Consider the following 19,475-nt stretch of genomic DNA (forward strand, 5'->3'; position numbering starts at 1 on the left):
CGATGTATTAATCTATGTTTTATATATATATATATATTTGAGATGGATGAAAGTTGTGTAGATTGTTTGGAGTCTGTTATATTTAAAGTATTTTTTATTTATAAATGTATTAAAATAATATTATTTTTATTTTTTAAAATTTATTTTTATATTAATATATCAAAATAATTTAAGAATAATTTAGTTTTAAATAAAATAAATCTCAAATTTTAAATAAATAATATTTTAAAGGCAACATCAAACACTCGACGTTAGGGTTCAAGAGCACTTTTCAAACTTGTTTGATGACGCGATTCGATCCTAGAGATTAAGCTGTAAATCACTAACAGTGTAAATTGACTAAAGATCATATTTGAGAAAGATAGGAAACATTAGGGACTTGATTGCTGAAATTTATAGTTTGGGATGCAATTGAGAAAGAGCATATGGATTTGGAACTAAAATGAGGTTTTCTCTAAAGGATAATGTAAAAAGATATGTTTAGTTCATGTTTTAAAACAAAGAGTAAAAATATAAACAAAAATATAATTAGTCGGCAAAATAAAAACAAAAACATTAAATAAATATATTTATAAAATCATTTTAAAACAAAAATTTAAAGTCTAAGAAGATCCATCGCATAAATCCTGCTTCGAATTCAATTGGTCAATTCAATTCTATCATATTGGATAGTATTTATGATTATGACAGTGTTTTTTTATTTAAAAATATATATCAAAATATTATTATTTTATTATATTTTTAAATTTATTTTTAACATCAAAATCAATAAATCAAAAGGAACTAAATTCATTAAAAAAAAACACAATTAAGCAAAATCCACACCCGCAGAAGGTTCCACTTTTACACAATAAAATACATATGATACATGCAAATAAGAAATGAGATCAAAGTACTTGGTAGATACACAAGACGTGGGCTAAAATCAAGACAGTTCTTAGATCACCTGTGATCTGCAGCTCCTTCATGAGTTACAGCGAAAACTAACAAAATTACTAGTTTTATCCTCCCTTCATCATCAACGTGAGTCCAGCTACTAACTCCTTGGTCTGACCCAGAATACAGTCCCCGTGCAAATGGCAGAATTGCCAGCTACATTGCTGCACAAAGATGTCACCACCTGAACACCTTGACGCTGGCAACCAGATAAAAAATTGGTGGGGCAACAAAGAAATCGGGCTTGGATCCGTGAGAATACCAAACTCTTGAGCATAATGACCATCTTGCTGCTCCCAGACCAATCAATGGAATTTGAATAATTTATACATATGGATTGATATCTAGCTGGACGATGTTAAGGTGGGTATAGCATGGGGAACAAGGACTGCTTCACTGCTCGCAGCTTTAGTTGCGGCAATCTCTTCTAAGCGCTTCCAGGTGGCTTCTTGTTTTGTTTTGAACTCCTCAGCCTTTGCTTCTTTTTCTTGAAACTGGCGCAAGCACTCCTCGAACAGCTCGGGGTCAGTATCAGCAAAAATCTTGCGAACATTAACTGTTAAGCTCTGCACCACCTGATTCCAGTGGTTACGTCCATTTTTCTCCAGGGCAGGGAAGATAATGGGGAGTATAGCTTTGCTGTTCTGTCTAATTAAGTTCTCGATATGATCATTGTTCCACAAGTACAAAGCCCTTTCGGCCACCTGTAAGAGCAAGAATCAGTAAACTCACCTTTGAATTAGGAATTGCTGTGAATGATGCGGGAATTATAAGAGGTCGACACTTTTATTTGAGAAGAAAATGGTAAAACAGAAGATAATCATGACTTTACAATAAGAGCAGCCGTCATTACAGAGCCTCCTCAAGAAGAAGCCTCCGCTGAGAGGAAATTAATTCAGCAATGAAGAAATTAATTCCAAAAAAAGGTGACCCTGCCACTGATAAAGCAATTCCCAAACTAAGAAGAGAGGATCAAAAACAGTTCCACAGAAACTAGTTTACATGACAATGTACCCATTCTCCACAGGCGTTACATTTAGGGAATTAAAAATAATAAATGCTGCAAGCACAATCTGAAATTATCACCTTCACACCATGACTGCTTTACTGCACACCTACGCAACTGCCAGCACATACCCTAGTCGCCACCCACCACTCAATCACCCTAACAACACCTGTAGAGCCACCAAATTAATAACTACTCCCATGTGATACCGTCATTGTTATCACTCATGATACCATAATTGGCACACATACCATCATTTTTGCCAAGTCTAATTTCAAGGCTACCACTGATATGGAACTTATAATCACACATGGCCCACTGTTGAAACAAGTACATGTGGTAAAATCCAGACAAGGGCCAGGAAACAGAAGCAAAAATGACACTTCTCTACTGCCAGAGCATTCCAAGAAAGAAGGCTTGATCCTAAAAATTGAAGCCCAATGGAAGGGTTTTTTTTTCATTGTTCTCTGCAAATCTCGAACTCTCGAGCTACTTGATTTGTCATTTTTTTTTCTCTATAAAATTGCAGTCATCCGTCCAATCATGAAAGAAAGAACACCCCCCCCCCCCCCCCCAGGGGGCAATCATGAAAGAAGAAATCCCCTTGGTGCAGGGAGATGCCATTTAATTTTCAAGGTTTGTCAACTAAAGATGCACTTAGTACTAACCTTCAGCCTGAACTAATATTTATATGAAAAGAGAAGATTTTATAGAAAGAAGTGTACAAAAGATTATTATTGGTGCACAAGGCATCATCCAATCCAGCTAAGCAAGGATAAAAAACACAAAATCAAGGACATTCCAATTCGTTTTGAGTATCTGTGAGAGAAGTGCCCTAAAGACACCTGCAGCATGACCCCCCTAGGAAATGAGAAAAAACAATCCTAACCTGCAAGAATGGTCTGGACTAATAAAGAACCAGTAGTGCCCCCCTCTCAGCATAGGGTACAAACAATATGTATATTATATGTTGCACACACCCTTGCGATGATTTTACAACATTCAAGAAATCATCAAACAAGCAAGGAAATAATTCGCAAAAGTCAAGAATGAAGAACTTCTAAATATAACGGTTATCAACTTCGACAATCAAGATTTTGTAATAAGGTCCAACAATTGGTATCAGAACTTGTGCTCTTACTATAGGACTTAACCGTCTTAGAGTTAAAGATCATTGACTTTAATGAATTAGATTTTCTAGAACAATAGTATATGAAGATAATATAGACTCACTTAGCTCAAACTTCATGGAACAAGATGAAGATGTTGATGTGAGTTTTACTTAATTACCTTATGTGAAGCCTTACATAAAAAGAACAAGATGTATAGAAAGATTAATAAAAAACTTGGAAAAGATGCATGAAAATTTGAAAACTGAAAATAATAATTTGCTTGAAAAATGTGATAGATTAACACAAGTAAATGAATCATTATGTGGTATTGTTAGTTGTTCCTCATCATTAAAGGATTTGAAAAATCAAAATGGTGCTCTTAGAAAACAAGTTGAAGACTTCACTTCAACTTTAGCCAAGTTTACTCAAGATTGAGATAACCTGGATGTTTTGTTAGGAGGACAAAACAAGAGCCTAAATAAAAGTGGTGTAGGTTTTAATTGTGTACAAAAACAAAAATCCAATGAGCATGTTAATCAATCTATCATGTATAGTAATTTTTCTATATGTAATTTTTGCAATAAGAAAGGTTATTTATCACATAAATATAGATTAAAAAAAATATCATTCCTAAAAATATGATGTGGGTACCGAAAGGTACAATGCCTAACATACAAGAACGCAATGTTAAAAAGGATACCTAAAAATGCTTATCGCAGGAATTCTAGGAATGGAGGAGCAAGGAAAGGGTTCCAACAAAGAAGGAACACTAGTCATGAACAAGCAAGGCCTCAATTCCATAATCGACAATTGAGAGGCAACTTGCAAAGGAAAAACCAATGGCAAAGGCAAGAAACACCTTACTTCCATAAAAGCCAAGTTAAAAGAAACCCGCAGTGGAAGAATTATGGTAGAAGAAATGTGCCACAATAATGTTTAAGTCGTCAACCCTAAAGATATCAAATGGGAGGTAACCGACATTAAAGGCACATAGGAGGACAACCAAGACCTCTAAACAAAAGGCCTTTAGGAAGACCAAATCCTTTGGTCCAGAATATCAACCAAGGAATAAAATAAATGTGTATCAATCTCAACGATATATAAGGCTATGGAGAAATGTGTGTCCAGTACACAAAGATCAAAGGTACATGAAGCCAATGCCAAGATTCCAACGACAATACGGCTATCATCACCAAGATGATTCCACAAGGTTTTTAGGAGAATGGACAAGCTTTTCAACAACCAATGGTGATTGCATTCAACCTAGTAGAAAACTACTACTAGAGGTTAGTGATCTAAACTTTAGTTCATTTATTTTATATTAGTTAGTTTTTGTATGACACACTAAAAGCATGATAGTAACATTTAAACCTGAACTATATGCTTGCATTGTTTGTGCATACAAGTGCTCCACCAATCACTATATCAGCTAGAGAATTGTTGGAAACAAATTGGTGGTTGTCCAGGCAATCTTACAATTTTGCTAGCTTCAAGGAGGGACTTGATCCTTGATTACAAGAGGATTACGATGATTTCCATCCATGCTTGAATGAATTGTTGCATGTTTATGAAAGAAAGGAGAGTCTTGCTATGTGAGATGATTTTAGAGCTAGCTTAGTGGTGCATTTCTTATAGTAATTATGTGGGGTTCAATGGGGCAGGCCATACTTTGTTATGGATATGGAATACTATGGAAGAAAAGGGATTGATTAGGAATAATAGACCATTCATGCCTTTTGTTTCGGTGCAACATATAGTTCACTGCAGTACCAAATGTAGCCTTAGTAGAAAAGTGGTACAATGAGACTAGAAAAAGAAAAAAAGATGAAAGGAAACAGGTGTTGATGCTAGAAATGTGGTCATGGAATTAATTTTAGGGAAAGTGGAGCACTTGAAGAACCTTCTTCAAATGTTGATTGAGGTTGAAGTGAAGGCATAGGTGGTTGGCCTATTTTTAAGGATCTTTTGTCTTGGACCTAGTTTTAATTTTCTTGCACTAAGTTCCTTTAAAGGATCATAAATCCACACATCATCAACATAAAACATCCCTCATTCTCTTAACTTTGCGGCATTATAAATATGATCTCTTCCAATATTATGTTCATCCTTATATTCTATAATATTCAATCAAAAGCAATGCAAATCTTAGTTATAATGGCTCCACATACTAAAGTCCTTATTTACATTCATTTGATAACATTGCTCATATGCTTCAAAATCATGTAAGCTAAATCAAATGGTTTTTCATCCACAATACAAGTCATAATCCACAGATCTATAAATTTTAACTCTTTTTTATGCCCCTCCTTTAGGCAACAAAATTCAACTAACTATTGAATGCAAAATATACATATTACAGGATAAAGACATTGCAATAGCTCTTTCTTCTTCATCTAAAATTCTCCCAAAAACTAATCTCATTTGCTCAGAGAGATGTTGGTGTGTTTGGTGCTTCAATAAATTGGTGAGAGGCAAAAGTTCTAGTAAAATCTCCCCTAATAATCTCCAAAACCTGAACTAGGACATTTGAGTTTAAATATATTTTAACTCCATGGGCATAACTACTACTATAAATATCATCTTTCTCTTCAACACTCGAATTTGCATAAAACATCAATATGACATTTATATTAACTATTCCAACCAATATTCTCAAAGTAATTTAACACATTCATCCTTCTAAAATCACCTTAATCCACGTATCTTGGTGGAGCAATTTGTCTGGTTTTGAAATCTTCATTGTATCTCTTTTTTGCATCTTCGAAAACAAAGAGATAGTCATCGAATCTTTGAACACTCCTCCTTGATCAGATCTTCACTCTAGGCCTTGTTCTTCAATAGGAATTCGAGAGAATACAAAGTTAGACTTTTGATTTTATAGGTGTTTGGACACAAATAATCCTAATATAGATGATTCTAAGGAGTTTTGAGTTAGGATTTAGTGTTTAATTGAAGTATAAAAACTTTAGGGAAGGTTTTTGGGGGTTTAGGGTTTGTAGAAAGAGAGAAATACTAGAGAAATTGAAATAAGTCGGGTTTTTGACGAGAGAAGGGCTGATGCAGTTTTTATACTGCACAAAACAGTCTGATCGTTTAGATAATCCGTTAGACCGATTTGGAGAAATGGTCTGACCTTGTTTTGAAATGATCCTGAAGTTTTGCCTACAGCCCAAAATCATGATTTTTCACGTTTTCACTTGTTTCTTCCACAATTCAATCCTAGTTGATCCTAACCATATTTCTCCACATATATGGTAATCTAAACCTCAAAAAGTCACATCAATGATCAAACGACTCAAATTTTGATGATTGATCGATTCTCATATTGCTCAAGTTTTAACACTTGTATGCACAAACAATGCAAGCATGTTTAAGTGTTACTGTCATGCTTTTAGTGTGTCATACAAAATTTAACTAAACTAAAATAAATGAACTAAAGTTTATATCACTAACCTCTAATAGTAGTTCCCTACTAGGTTGAATGGCATCACTATTGGTTGTTGAAAGGCTTGTCCATTCTCCCAAAAACCTTGTGGAATCATCTTGGTGCTTGGTGATGATATCTGTATTGTGATCGAAATCTTGGCATTGGCTTCATATACCCTTAATCTCCGTGTACCGGATACACATTTCTCTATGGCCTTGTATATCGTTGAGATCGATACATAGTTTTTTTAAGTGTTTGGTTGATATTTTGGATCATAAGATTTGTCCTTCTAAAAAACCTTGTGTTTGGCCGAGAGTAAAGAAGGAAGTGGAAAAAACAGCCATCAGAGCAAAACCTGACATTTTATTTGGTACACAGGCCGCTTATTTATAGGGGCGGTGTCAAGAGGAATAAAACTCCATCTTGGAAGCAAGATTTTGGTCACCATATATCGCTGGACAAAAATCAGAGAAGCATTCGCGCATGTCCCCGTGAACATCAAGCACAACCTACTTTTTAGAATTAATTAATATTTTATATATGCCTAAATACTAAATCACCCTTGATCATACTTGATAATCACAAAAAACCTAAATGGAAAAGACATGAAAACCCCTTGACCCAAGGCAAAGACAATTAATTCAAGGACATTTCAGTAATTTTATTGTGCAATTGAAATGAAAACTAAAAAATTTCTAAGCCTATCACCGCATGATTTTTTGTCTCTAAGGATATATTAGTCATTCTACTATTCAAAAAACTACAAAAAGACTATTATACCACCACTGCCAAAGTCAACTGTGTTATGTTTGTAAGGTGAAAATAGTCATTTTACTATTCCAATCCACAATGCCAATAAGTTTATAGCAACAACAAAAAAACACACTATAGTAATTCTACTACCCTTTCTTGTTTCTTTTAATTTAGTAAAATCCTCTTAGCGTCCCCAGCATAACTCTTTTAAAGAGGATCAGTTCAGCAGAAAACTACTCATCAAAGATAATATGGTTGTAATCAGTCAGAAGAAAAAGACAAGGAGAACCCAAAGCTACAACTATTTCTCCATTATTGTCTGGGAGATGTTATTTGAATGCTACTCCACAATTTTTCCACAAAAATCCAATGCACAGGAAGATACCTAGATGTTTCTTTGCACCTCAGGGAATATAATAGACCTCCATATAAGCCCGGAATCAAAATTTACAAGCATAGTAACCCCAGGCCAGGAAAAACAATGTTCTTCCTGTTCCCTGTCACAAAGTCAGTAAAAGAGAAGCCAGCAGAAGAATGATAACTATAATCTTTTGCCGATTTGATCCCAAGAAATACAATCTCAATATGTATATATGCGTTATTTTCTAAGGCATAAATCAAAGCTAACCAAAACAATTTGACCACGAAAAAATATATGCCTTAGATTGCATAAGCACTTCCTAAAGCACCATATTAGAACGATAGAAAGTGGCACAAAGATATTGGAGAGAGACAAAAATCTTAAACAGCTTACCGATAGCCTGGAAGTGGAACTAAATCTAAAACAAAATGCAAATGCTTTAAGTTTTGACAGAAAATGTAAATCGCCATTTTGAGGGATGTTGTTAGTTCTATCTCTTTAGTGATACTAATAATTATAATGAATCATTGATTGGAGAGACAGGTGCAGACACTTCACAATTTGACATGGGTGATGTGGCTAGAGCATCTGAAGCTGGAGAAGTGAGAACCGCAGAGTAAACAAGATTGAGAACAACTGCTAAGGCATCCAATTCTCGAAGTATAAAAGGATCAAAACCTAAAGAAGCACATTTTGGCTTGAAAGACGATTATTTGGATGAAGTGGTAGATTGAGAGGAGAGCATGGATGATGATTTAGTGGATGTTGATGAAGAGCAAAGCATTAGCTCCTTAAATTATTGTATCTCATCTTTTAAGACTTGTTTAATTCAATGTTATTATGGTTATCTATGATGTGATATTTCGCTTGCAGCTTTGATTAATTGATTTTACTGTAGTCATGTATACTTTCATTAGTAGCATCTCTCTTGACTCAGGCAAGCACCTAGGCTCACGCTTGGCACCTCAAGCGCTAGCAGACCTTGTCACCTTAAGGCGCCTTGCAATTTGACAACACTGAACGTGACCATGTAGGACCATTCCTCCTACTATGACCGAAAGGATGCAGATGTCTCAAACATTTGAAAAGCATTTACTATGAAAGAAACAGACAAACAGTTCTCGATGCATGTTTCCATATATAGAAGTTAATTTCATGAAGGAAACGAAAAATTCTCAAAGTAGGTGAAGATATTTTATGGTTTATTACCTGGAAGTGTGAACTGCTCAAGCAATGAGCTACTTGACGAAACAGGGGTACCATACATCTTTGAAATTCTGCAGGCTGAGTTGCTTCTAAGACTTCCTCCAGCTCACTTAGGAACATGACCTCCTTGGAACTATTAGTAATTGGCCAGTATTTTAATAAACCCCTTATAACAGTATCAGTAAGCTTGCAGTCTTTCTCCACGAACTGTGTAATGGAGTATGATAATTGCTGGTGGTACATTGGTAAACACCTTGGCTTGTGAAGAGGGATCAATGCCCGAACAAGGAACAATTTGTGTTCTTCTTTTAGCGGCAAAGCAAACCCATTGATTATGCTACCCAAAACCTCTAAAAGCTCAGCAATCCCATTATGCTTCTCTGTCTCAAAAATAAAACGGAAGAAGATATTATTGATAGCCTTCCTGATGAATGGGCGATGCACCATAAATTTTCCATAGATACGATGTAGAATTGTCTTCAGATACTCTCTCTCCCTTGGATCCTCAGAATCAAAGAGATCTAACAACTTGAGAACAAATGCGTGATCAACATACCTCTTAGCCAACTTTGCATCTGTCTCGGGTGATGCTACAAATCTAAGAAAGAATTCATACACGATCTGTAGGTGTGGCCATGCCGGGTCCATCATGGGCTCCTCTTCTTCTAAATCAAAGGCCTCTGATAACTTATTCTCCCGAGGGTGTGGAGTAAGCGGCCTAAACAAATTAACTGATACCATCTTTATAACTTCTTGCATGACAGTTTCCGTGAACTTCCCATTTGCAGAAGTAACATAATCCACAAGCTCAAGCAGAGTCTGGCGCTTGATGTCCTTTTCTTTCAAATTCTTAGTAGGGTCAGTGAAGTCGAACACCACACAACACAAGTTGAGCTTTCTAATAAACAAGTTTTGCTTCTCAGAGTTTGGGACATCCCTAAATCCAGGCAATGCTTCATACGGAGCAGGCACTGAACTGCCATTCAGCTTCGGATTCACAACCTGGGTAGGCTTCATTCCATGACTATAACCTAAATGCGGAGCAGAATCAGGACCAGGAGGAGACGAATTGTTTAAAGTTCCAGGCCTGTTGCTCTGGAAATCACTAGTGCTTTTAGAAGCAGATGAAGTACTTGAAGGGGCAACAGATGGACCCCCAAATTCGCGATTCTCAGATGACTTCGAAGGCTTCTTCGGAAGCCTACCAAGTATTTGTTTGATCATAACTAAAAAATCTTCTACGCACACAAGGATCAAAGTTGCCGCTAAACCCAGGTGTATACAGATTCTCTTCTGAAGCAGGTTCAGTCCATTAAAGGACAGTACAAACCCAACCTCAAATTCAGAGAAGAGCAGCCAGATGCATGGAATCCATATCAAAGGAAACCACAGAAGAAACCAAACCCAGTATTTCTATCATAAATTAAACAAAACCCAGAAACATTTTTTATTAGAGAAATCACATCATCGACTCGGTTGTCTGTCCTTTATGGCTCTTTAAAAAGATAAAAGGAAATCCAAAAATGGGAATCGAGAGAGAACATTTGACTTGAAATTCAAAAAAAAAATTAAAGAAAGCAGATGCAGAGAGTGAAGCTATGGAAAATCATATGAATACACACAGACACGTCAGTAGTAACTCCTCTGTTGAATTCTTGCAGAGCGAAAAATAGCTGAATCAGACATCTCATCTGGGTTCGATCACAAACAACAAAGTAGCATTTATTATAATATTTGACAAAATCAAAATCCAAAAATTAAGGGTATGGAAAGTAAACAGAAAAACAAAAAGAAGAAGAATGTTTGATGCTACTTACAGAAGCAGCAGTGACTTCAACAAGAAGCACAGCTATGAAAAAAGCTTTTCCTTTTTTATCTTTTTCCTCGATTACTTTGGGCCAGAGATGAGACGAACACAGAGAGACCAAAGTGACCAAACACAAAGTGGCTTGGGGAGATCAAAGTGACCAAACCAACCCTTAACATTCACAGTTTCTAATCTTGTATCCATCCGAACAGTGGTTTTAAGGATAATTAGTAATATTATTAACATTAATAATAAAATATTTAGGTGTGTTTTTCAATACTTTTTTATTAAGAACTATTCATCGTAAGGCTTAATGTCTAACACATATCTATTAAACATGATTAAGGTTCGGAATTGCTTCTTAGTTATTAAAAAAAATCAACAATGTTCTTGAGGGCACACAAACTAGGTTAAACAAGGCAGTTACCTTAAACTTAATCCATGGGACCATGATAAATTTGGAAAACCATCTACATCACAAGCCGCTTTCCTTCGTGTTCTTCTTTTCTATTTTGTTTTTTGACTCTTTTTTTCAAGTTAATTTTTAAAAATTAAGGCTTCAGGCATTCAATCAACAACGAGAAGCTTAGCTACTAGTTTGGATCCATGCTGTATACACAAAGTGTACTTAATCAGAGAAGCATGATTCAACTCAGAGTTCAAAACTTGCTTTAGGCTTCAGACATCTTTAACTATCCTCGTTCTGAGGATTCTTTTTTTCAAGTTAAAGAAGCTTGCTTAACTTTTACTGATGTTGTTCAAATTAAACAAAGCAGGTCAAGAATCTAAAGTAGTTTCAAGATCATACTGGTTTGCTTGTAATTGGTTTTAACCAAGGCAAGTAGGATCTTAGGGGGACAATCTTATCGTATTTTCTTTATGATCAAAATTTAAAGATTTTTAATTTACCCATAACAATGGAAGCTAGCTCCGTCTGCTACGGCATGGTGAAGCTTCGAGGAATGGTTCCATGAATGTTCGTTTGCAAACAAATATCAAGGAGTCAAGATCAACATCATCACGAGTCATGAAATGGAATTTATTTACCCATTTCGGTGTGTCACTTCAGTTTGTGAATAATACAAAGGATGAGAATTCCTGGTGTCATATGGTGGAATTTACATCATTGCCAGTCTCACTATAGGCTCGCTGCTTCACTGTCATGATGATCACTCCTTGCACCAGAAGTGGTCTTCTTATCTTTCCTAATTTTATCTGCTTTCAACTTTCTGACAGACAAGATTGGGTTTGACTTTTTTAAGCTTTAAAAAATCAGAATAGATAATAGAATAGTGTAAATGTAGTATTTTTATTTTTTTTATTTACATGCACTTCAATTGATAAAGAGTTATTTAAAAAAAATTAATTGTATTTTAATATATTTGATTTTCAAATATTTTAATAATTTGATATAATTCAATTAATTTAATAAATCTAAAAACAATTAAAAAATAAAATATTAAAAATAACTATTCTCAATTAATTTAATATTAAAAAATAAAATTAAATAAACTTAACTAAACTCGTTAAACTCATATCATAAATTATAAAACCAAAATAATTTTGTAAAAAATAAATAAAAAATATAAATTTCTTTAAAAAAAATTAATAAAAAGAATTATTGCAATAAATAATATTTTTATATTTTCAAACAACGTGTAAAAATTGCTTCTTTTTTAAAAGAAATAGTAAAATAACATTTTGGTTAGCAATCCACTTAATGCATATAGAACAAGTATTACTGAAGAGCTAAAATAATATTATTTTTTATTATTTTTAGCTCTTCATTTAACATATTATTTTTTATTATTTTTAGCTCTTCATTTAGCATGTCCAATGGCTCTAAGACTTGTACGCATAGAAGGATCAATTTACAAAATATTTTATTAGGCAGTTAAGCAAATTTTAAACCATATCAAACACCTAAAAGAAAAATTATCAAAATAATGAATCCATCTCAATCAAAAATAGATAGTCCATGGTGATACCAACAAACATCCATGCTTCTGCTAACAGCTAACCTGAAGCGCTGCAAGTGAGTGCTTTGCGGGGCGCAACCACCATGGCATCACTTGCAGCCTTCTGCGTGGCAATCTCTTCCAATCGTTTCCATGCGGCTTCCCTTCTTGCTTTGATCTCAACTTCCTTCTCTTCATCTTCCTGAAACTTTAGTAGGCATTCATTGAACAGTTCATGATCAAGATCTTCGAAGATCTTGCGTACATTTAAAGTCAAGCTACGGACAGCTTGATTCCAGTGGTTTCTAACATTTTTCTCCAGAGCAGGAAAGATGATGGGTAGTATAACCTTGCGATTTTGTATGATCAAGTTCTCAATGGGATCATTGTTCCACAAGAACAATGCTCTCTCTGCTACCTGCAAAGCATCAGTTCCATATACTGATTTTAACAAAGGAAAGAGCAAAGAATAGAAGCTATCATCTCAACAAGTTTTTCAGTGCAAAACTAAACACCATGGATTAACGGAAACCCATTCACTTATATGGAAGATGTTTCCACAATAAATTTGGTGATTCAATCCACAACAGCTTCGAAAGGACTGATGGCAAGTCCTTCTTAATGGCTGGGACTTTTTTCAAAAGATCAGGCCATGGTTTTATTTCAACATTTCATGTCTAGTATGAAGAACTAAACATGACATGTTACCATGTGCGTTACCCTAGGACAAACAGGCACTCAAACAGCAGTAATTTATCACTTTTAAAATACAATATCTCGCTACTTACATCAAGGAGTAATTCTAATAATTGTAATTGCAAAAAAAAAAAAAAAAACACAATGTTACGCAAGAAATTTAAAGGCCCCAATCAATTCCAATACTAAAACTTATCTATCCTTTATCTTCCTTTTACTTTAACCTAAAAAAGGAACAACGGAGGAAAAGATGGTGGTAAAACAACAATGTTGCAGCAACTTGAAACAGAACGTCATCATACATGAAAATGCAGGTTGCCATACTCAGATTTAGAACCAACCGAATGATTACCATCAAGGACATGTGGCCGTTCAGGATCTTTCATTCAAGCAGAAAAGAACACACTTTAATTTTATAAAATGTAAACCAATAAAAATTGCTTGATTTCTCAGAGATACTCAGCAACCTATTATGAACCAAAAAACATAATAAAGCTCCAGCTCCAGAACCTATATTGCTTTTGACAAACGGATCACTGTCAACTAAAATGTAGCTTCATCATCTGAGTACTTCTTCAATAAGAACATATAGAATTAACAAGATTTAGCATTGACCCGCATTGATACTCTCCAGCAATTGTTACTTTGACATAGGCCTACTTTGAACCACTTACTACCAAGATATTAGCCATCAGTTGATTCAATGGATGGCTAAGCACCAAACTTTTTATATCCAGTAACCCTCTATACTTCTGTTCTTCTTTTCAAATAACATTCCTGTTGGAACACTCATGTCCAGCATCTACTTCAGCACCTTTTCTCTTACAGAAAACAGAAGAAACCTTTACGACTGTCTCTTATTATATCTTCCCAGCCAATTTAGCAGGTGAAGATAATTTTAAAATATGAATGCTGAAAGAATAACTTAACAAGAGCAATACACAAGCTCCAAGTAGATGAGACTATAGAGAATGATTTGTAACAATACCAACCGACTTACTAACAAAGAGGAGAGAAATTGGTATTAACGATACAATAACACAAGATTTTAGAATATGACTGCAGAGATTTCTTCACTATAAGAATGAATAAAGCAAAGCGAGGACAATAACATTCCATCTTGCAGATATGAAGCATATCCACGGAAGAAATTTTCATATTTTTCCATAAATAAATAATGAGAAGCATATTATAATAGTGAAGTGAGTTGTGCATGTATACTGAAGCAAAGAAGTATAAGATTTTTGGAATCTTATTACCTGAAAGTGTGAACTGTTCAAACACCGAGCAAGCTGCTGAAACAGGGGCACCATGCAGCGCTGGAATTCCGGTGGCTGGGTTGCTTCTAAAACCTCCTCCAGCTCATTTAGGAACATGACTTCCTTTGAACTATTAGTGATGGGCCAGTACTTTAACAATCCTCGTATTACGGTATCAGCAAGTTTGCAGTCTTTCTCCACAAACTGTGTGATGCAGTAAGATAATGGTTGGTGGTACATTGCTAAGCACCTTGGCTTGTGCAGAGGAATCATGGCACGAACAAGAAACATTTTATGTTCTTCTTTTAATGGCAGAGCAAACCCATTAATGATACTGCCTAAAATTTCTAAAAGTTCAGCAATACCATTGTACTTCTCAGTCTCAAAAATAAACTGATAGAAAATGCTATTGATAGCTTTCCTGATAAATGGACGATGCACCATGAATTTGCCATAAATGCGGTGAAGAATTGTTTTCAAGTATTCCCTTTCTCTGGGATCTTCGGAGTCAAATAAATCCAGCAACTTCAGAATGAAGGATTGATCGATGTATCTTTTAGCCAATTTTGCATCGGTCTCGGCTGATGATACAAACCTCAAGAAAAGTTCATACACGATTTGCAAGTGTGGCCACGCAGAATCCATAGAAGGCTCATCCTCCTCCAAATCAACACCATCTACAACTTTGTTCTCACGTGGTTGAGGAGTGAATGTCCGAAACAAATTTGCAGACACCATTTTCATAACTTCTTGCATAGCAGTTTCGGAGAATTTCCCACTCACGGAAGTTACATAATCCACCAACTCCTGCAACGTCTGTCGCTTTATCTCCTTTTCCTTGAGGTTCTTCATCGGCTCAGTAAAGTCAAATACAACACAACACATGTTCAACTTTCTAATAAACAAGTTCTGCTTCTCAGAGCTCGGAACATCCTTGAATCCAGGAAGTCCTTCGTACTGAGAAAACCCTAGATCGCCATTCAACTTCGAATTCACACCTTGATGAATCCTGTTACCAAGGTTTTGTGATACATCTGGAGCAGAATTATTTACTGCTACGGATGAGATGTTTGAATTCGCAGACTTCCCATTACTACTTCTTGAGCCAGTAGAAGCATTTGAATTGGCGGTATGGTTTCCACCATGATCGCGATTTGCAGTCGACTTAGATGACTTTCGTGGAAGCTTACCAAGTAATTGTTTGAGCATAATTTATATATACAAAAAAAAAAACACCACCCCACCCTAACAGAACAACAGCAATGTTTCCCCAAATATCCAATCCAAATTACCAGAATTCATCAACTGAAACCAAAATCCACATTCCCTGGAATAAAAAAAAATAAACCATTTCAAGGTAAGCTACAGAAACCAAACCAAAGTGCTGTGCCCAACCAAAGGCAACTCTATCTCCAATCTAGACTTCCAAAAAGTCAAGCAAAGAAAAGAGACGAAAACCCCTCCAAAATCAAAAGCAAACACAAAAAAAAATCCTCTAATTCTCCAATCTCAATCAACCAATTCAAAACCTCTTATTTCTTCCACTCTTTACTCCTCCAAAGATCTGAGAACCCCTCCTTCTATCTCTTCACCAAAAATCAAAACTTTGTACTCCTATGTAAAGTAGCTCTAGCAACAGCGGAGGAGGAGCAACTTTCTAAATTGAACTCGAGAAAGGAACAGAAAAGAAAAACAAAAGGAACCCTTTTCTGCTCTGTACGTATTTCTTTTTCTACTAGAAAAGGTGAGGACTACAAAGCATATTCAGCACAATCCCTCATCAAATTATAAACTTCAACCCTGAATTAAACGCAAAAAATCAGTGTTCTGCTTTTGAATGAAACTACAGATAAAGAAAACTGCGCAAGATTCAAGTACAAAAGAGAGTTGCAGTGAAGAGAAAAGGAGAATCCTAAATCTAAGAAACGAAATAAAGATGCAGACAGAATCAACTCACAGGGTCAGAAGAATGAAAAATTTTTCTTCTTGATTTCCTCGATGTTGTTTGTTGACTTGGAAAATTTCCTTTTTTATTTTTGTTTTTAGATGATGTATGAATTTAATTTATTTTTAATCTCTTTATTAATTAACTTTTTTCACTGTCTATGGTATTTTATTTGTATTTTTTTACTTTGAGAAATTAATACCTTATTTGTTTTGGGGGGCATAATATCGTTTTCAAAAAATTAATTTTATTTATTTATAATTATTTTTTAATATTTTTGTATTATTTTAACATATTAAAAATAAATTTTATAAACTAAAAAATATACATTATTTTAATATATTTTTTAATAAAAATTACTTTAAAAAATAATAAGTAAAAATACAAACGCAGTCGCTGGAATTTCAAAACCCATGGCCCATTTCTCTCCGAATAAAACGTCTCGGTGCCATGTCGTTTTGAGAAATGATCCAGGGCTACTTTTTCATTCTCTCTCTCTCGATTCGTCTTTTTTTAAAAAAGATAATTGTTAGAGAGAATTACAATTCGCAGTGGAGAGACATATAATAGCTTGAAATTAAATAGATATATGTATAATAAATTAAATTTGCTGGTTATTTTATTGAAAATATATATATATATATATATTATTTTAATATTTTTCTAAAAAAGTGAAGGAAATCACAGAGGAAAGAAAGTAAACTGCTCGCATAACCTAAAGCAGAGCACGGGTCACAAGGCAAGGAAAGGAAGGACAGCAAAGCATGGCGTCGAGCTTTAAGGAAAAAGGCATACTGCACGGAGTTCTTAATGATATTCTCAGGGGTAAAATGGGAATGGAATGAGCGATTCAGAGGATAAAAACTAAAAAGTCATGGAAACACACGTTGCCGTGGCTATCGGATAGGTCAGCGTGGCGTGCGATGACTGGCCAGGTCTATATTTAAATTGATGGTTGCTTTTTGATATATTCTTTGATCTTGACAGGGTAGGTAAGGAATTAAAGAATTGCAATTATCATCTTGATTGATGATTCTTATTCCAGAGCTCTTTTTACCCAATTTCTGTTGAAAATATTTTTTATTTTAAAAATATTAATTTAATAATTTTTCAATTTTTTTTTAATATGCTTTATTTAGAACCGGCTGGACTAAACCACCCTACACGACCGCTAAATCTTTGCAAATTGGCATTGTTTATTCCTTTTCTATTCTTTTAATGAATCAAAGCTGGGCACTCTTTGCCGGGCATTGTTTCTTTGGTGTTTTTTTTGAAAAACTTTAATTTTTTTTAATTAATTTTTTTATGTTTTTATATTATTTTAATATATTAATGTTAAAAATAAAATTTAAAAAATAAAAAAAATATATTATTTTAATACATTTTCAGATAAAAAATACTTTAAAAAACAATTATTATTACAATATAATACCTTAAAATGGTTGTGTTTAGTTTTGTATAGGGGCAAAAAATATAAAAACAATTAAAATAAAAGATATGTGCTCTCTTGTTTTTTATGCTTTTTAAAATATAAATTTATTTTAAAATTACTACAAAGAAAGACTTATTTTTTATATTTTTTTGTATGTTTTTGTATCTCGGAAGATGTGAAATTGACATTAATTCAGATGTAAAAAAGATCAACGCCCCATCTACTCAATATATGTGTTTGCTTTAAGACCTATTTGTTATTGTAGTTTAATTGTGTTTTGCAATTTTTTATTTTTTTAAATTATTTTTTTAATATTTTTTATCATTTTAATGTGTTAATATTTAAAATATTTTTTTAATATAATTTCAGTAATTTTTACATTCTCAAGTAGGTAATTAAAAGCATGGAGAAAAACAACAAAGGTATTGCATTAAAAATACAGTTGAAACTGGTTTTGTATTGAAATTATTAAAACAACGCACCAAACAAATTGTAATCTACATGATAAAAATACTTAGTCTTTTTCATATATTAAGACTATATAAAATAATAAACAATACAAAACACATTAAGATCATGTTTGTTTGCTGAAAAATAGTTTTTTTTTGAAAAGTGGTTTATGCGAAAAATAAATTATTTTCCAATATTTGATAGTATCATAAATAAAAAAGTTGAAAAATACTTTCCAGTATTTAGTTATGTCATAGAATAAATAAAAAGAAATCTTACAAATTAAAAAGTTAAACAATAATAAAATTAAAAAAATATATAATTTTATAAATTATTTTAAAAAAAATAAATAATAATTAAAATAACAACAAAGTAATTCTGATACCTTTTAAAAATAATTTCTAAAAAATTCACCGAATAAATGAGTCCTAGAGAAGCTGAGAAGCTCCGAAACAAAATTATCATTACCAAACATTCGGTGCGTTTGAAGGCCCAAGCACAGCCCTCCACCCTGGCCCAGGTTTATTTTCCCAGATCAAAAGCTTCGCTTATAAATTCGTGTGTATGTTAGAAATGGAGAAAGTCTTTTGAGAGTTTTTTTTTTTAAATCCAAGAATACACACATCTTTTAAAAGAGTGAGATTATCTCGTTTAAGATTTGTGATTATCTCTTTTAATAAATGTGTTTTTTAAAAATTAAATTTATATTCTCATCCTTACAGAGATATAACAGTGTCTTAACCATTAAACCAACACTTTGAGAGTTTGTACGTTATAACTGTGTTATAACTATGGTGGGTTTGATTTTTAAAATATATTCAGTTAATAATAATAGAAAAATCTCTTTTTTTTTAATTTTTTTAATTACATGATTCTCGTGTATATTCAAGTTTTTTTTAGCAATAAATAATATTCCTGGACTGACATTAAGATTATTTATTCGAAGCATCAGCTTCCTTCCATTTTCAGCACACCCCTTGTTCAAGTTATTGTCAACGAAATTTCCCATGCCCATCATGCAAAAAAGAATTACCAGGAATTTCCAGATTGCTCTCTGTAGTCTTTAGAGAATCCTTCCAATCACAAGCAAGCAAGCAAGCAGCAAGCAGCAAGACTAAAATTCAATT

The 19,475-nt window shown here is 33.8% G+C and overlaps 2 protein-coding genes and 1 long non-coding RNA gene across 4 annotated transcripts; all 3 read right to left on the reverse strand.

Moving 5' to 3' along the window:
- Nucleotides 1-808: 808 nt before the first annotated feature.
- On the reverse strand, nucleotides 809-10,834 carry LOC133705250 (serine/threonine protein phosphatase 2A 57 kDa regulatory subunit B' theta isoform-like). Its single transcript, XM_062130390.1, has 3 exons — nucleotides 10,619-10,834; nucleotides 8,805-10,492; nucleotides 809-1,640 (listed from the first exon to the last, which is right to left on the reverse strand). The coding sequence occupies exons 2-3, from the start codon at nucleotides 10,023-10,025 to the stop codon at nucleotides 1,281-1,283; spliced, it is 1,581 nt and encodes a 526-aa protein (XP_061986374.1). The 5' UTR covers nucleotides 10,026-10,492; nucleotides 10,619-10,834; the 3' UTR covers nucleotides 809-1,280.
- LOC133705251 (uncharacterized) lies at nucleotides 2,052-8,796 on the reverse strand. Its single transcript, XR_009844240.1, has 3 exons — nucleotides 6,508-8,796; nucleotides 5,744-5,886; nucleotides 2,052-2,111 (listed from the first exon to the last, which is right to left on the reverse strand). It is a non-coding gene; the product is annotated as an uncharacterized LOC133705251 (long non-coding RNA).
- Nucleotides 10,835-12,466: 1,632 nt separating the features above from the next.
- Nucleotides 12,467-16,626, reverse strand: LOC133705371 (serine/threonine protein phosphatase 2A 57 kDa regulatory subunit B' theta isoform-like). 2 transcript variants are annotated; one of them, XM_062130514.1, is made up of 3 exons: nucleotides 16,479-16,626; nucleotides 14,522-16,321; nucleotides 12,467-12,984 (listed from the first exon to the last, which is right to left on the reverse strand). In XM_062130514.1, the coding sequence occupies exons 2-3, from the start codon at nucleotides 15,728-15,730 to the stop codon at nucleotides 12,625-12,627; spliced, it is 1,569 nt and encodes a 522-aa protein (XP_061986498.1). In that variant the 5' UTR covers nucleotides 15,731-16,321; nucleotides 16,479-16,626; the 3' UTR covers nucleotides 12,467-12,624. The 2 variants fall into 2 exon arrangements, with proteins under 2 accessions (XP_061986498.1, XP_061986500.1); XM_062130516.1 differs by having other exon boundaries at nucleotides 14,522-15,848; nucleotides 16,479-16,583.
- Nucleotides 16,627-19,475: the final 2,849 nt, after the last annotated feature.

The sequence above is a fragment of the Populus nigra genome, chromosome 10, assembly GCF_951802175.1.
Source record: "Populus nigra chromosome 10, ddPopNigr1.1, whole genome shotgun sequence".
NCBI lineage: Eukaryota > Viridiplantae > Streptophyta > Magnoliopsida > Malpighiales > Salicaceae > Populus > Populus nigra.

Bases quoted from the DNA above. Each gene is read 5' to 3' on its own strand.
- LOC133705371 (XM_062130514.1), bottom strand. From the start codon at position 15,730: ATGCTCAAACAATTACTTGGTAAGCTTCCACGAAAGTCATCTAAGTCG. The intron at 12,985-14,521 runs GTAATAAGATTC...GATGCTTTGCAG, and splicing joins TGAACAGTTCACACTTTCAG to GTAGCAGAGAGAGCATTGTT.
- LOC133705250 (XM_062130390.1), bottom strand. From the start codon at position 10,025: ATGATCAAACAAATACTTGGTAGGCTTCCGAAGAAGCCTTCGAAGTCA. The intron at 1,641-8,804 runs GTAATAAACCAT...TTGCTCTTACAG, and splicing joins TGAGCAGTTCACACTTCCAG to GTGGCCGAAAGGGCTTTGTA.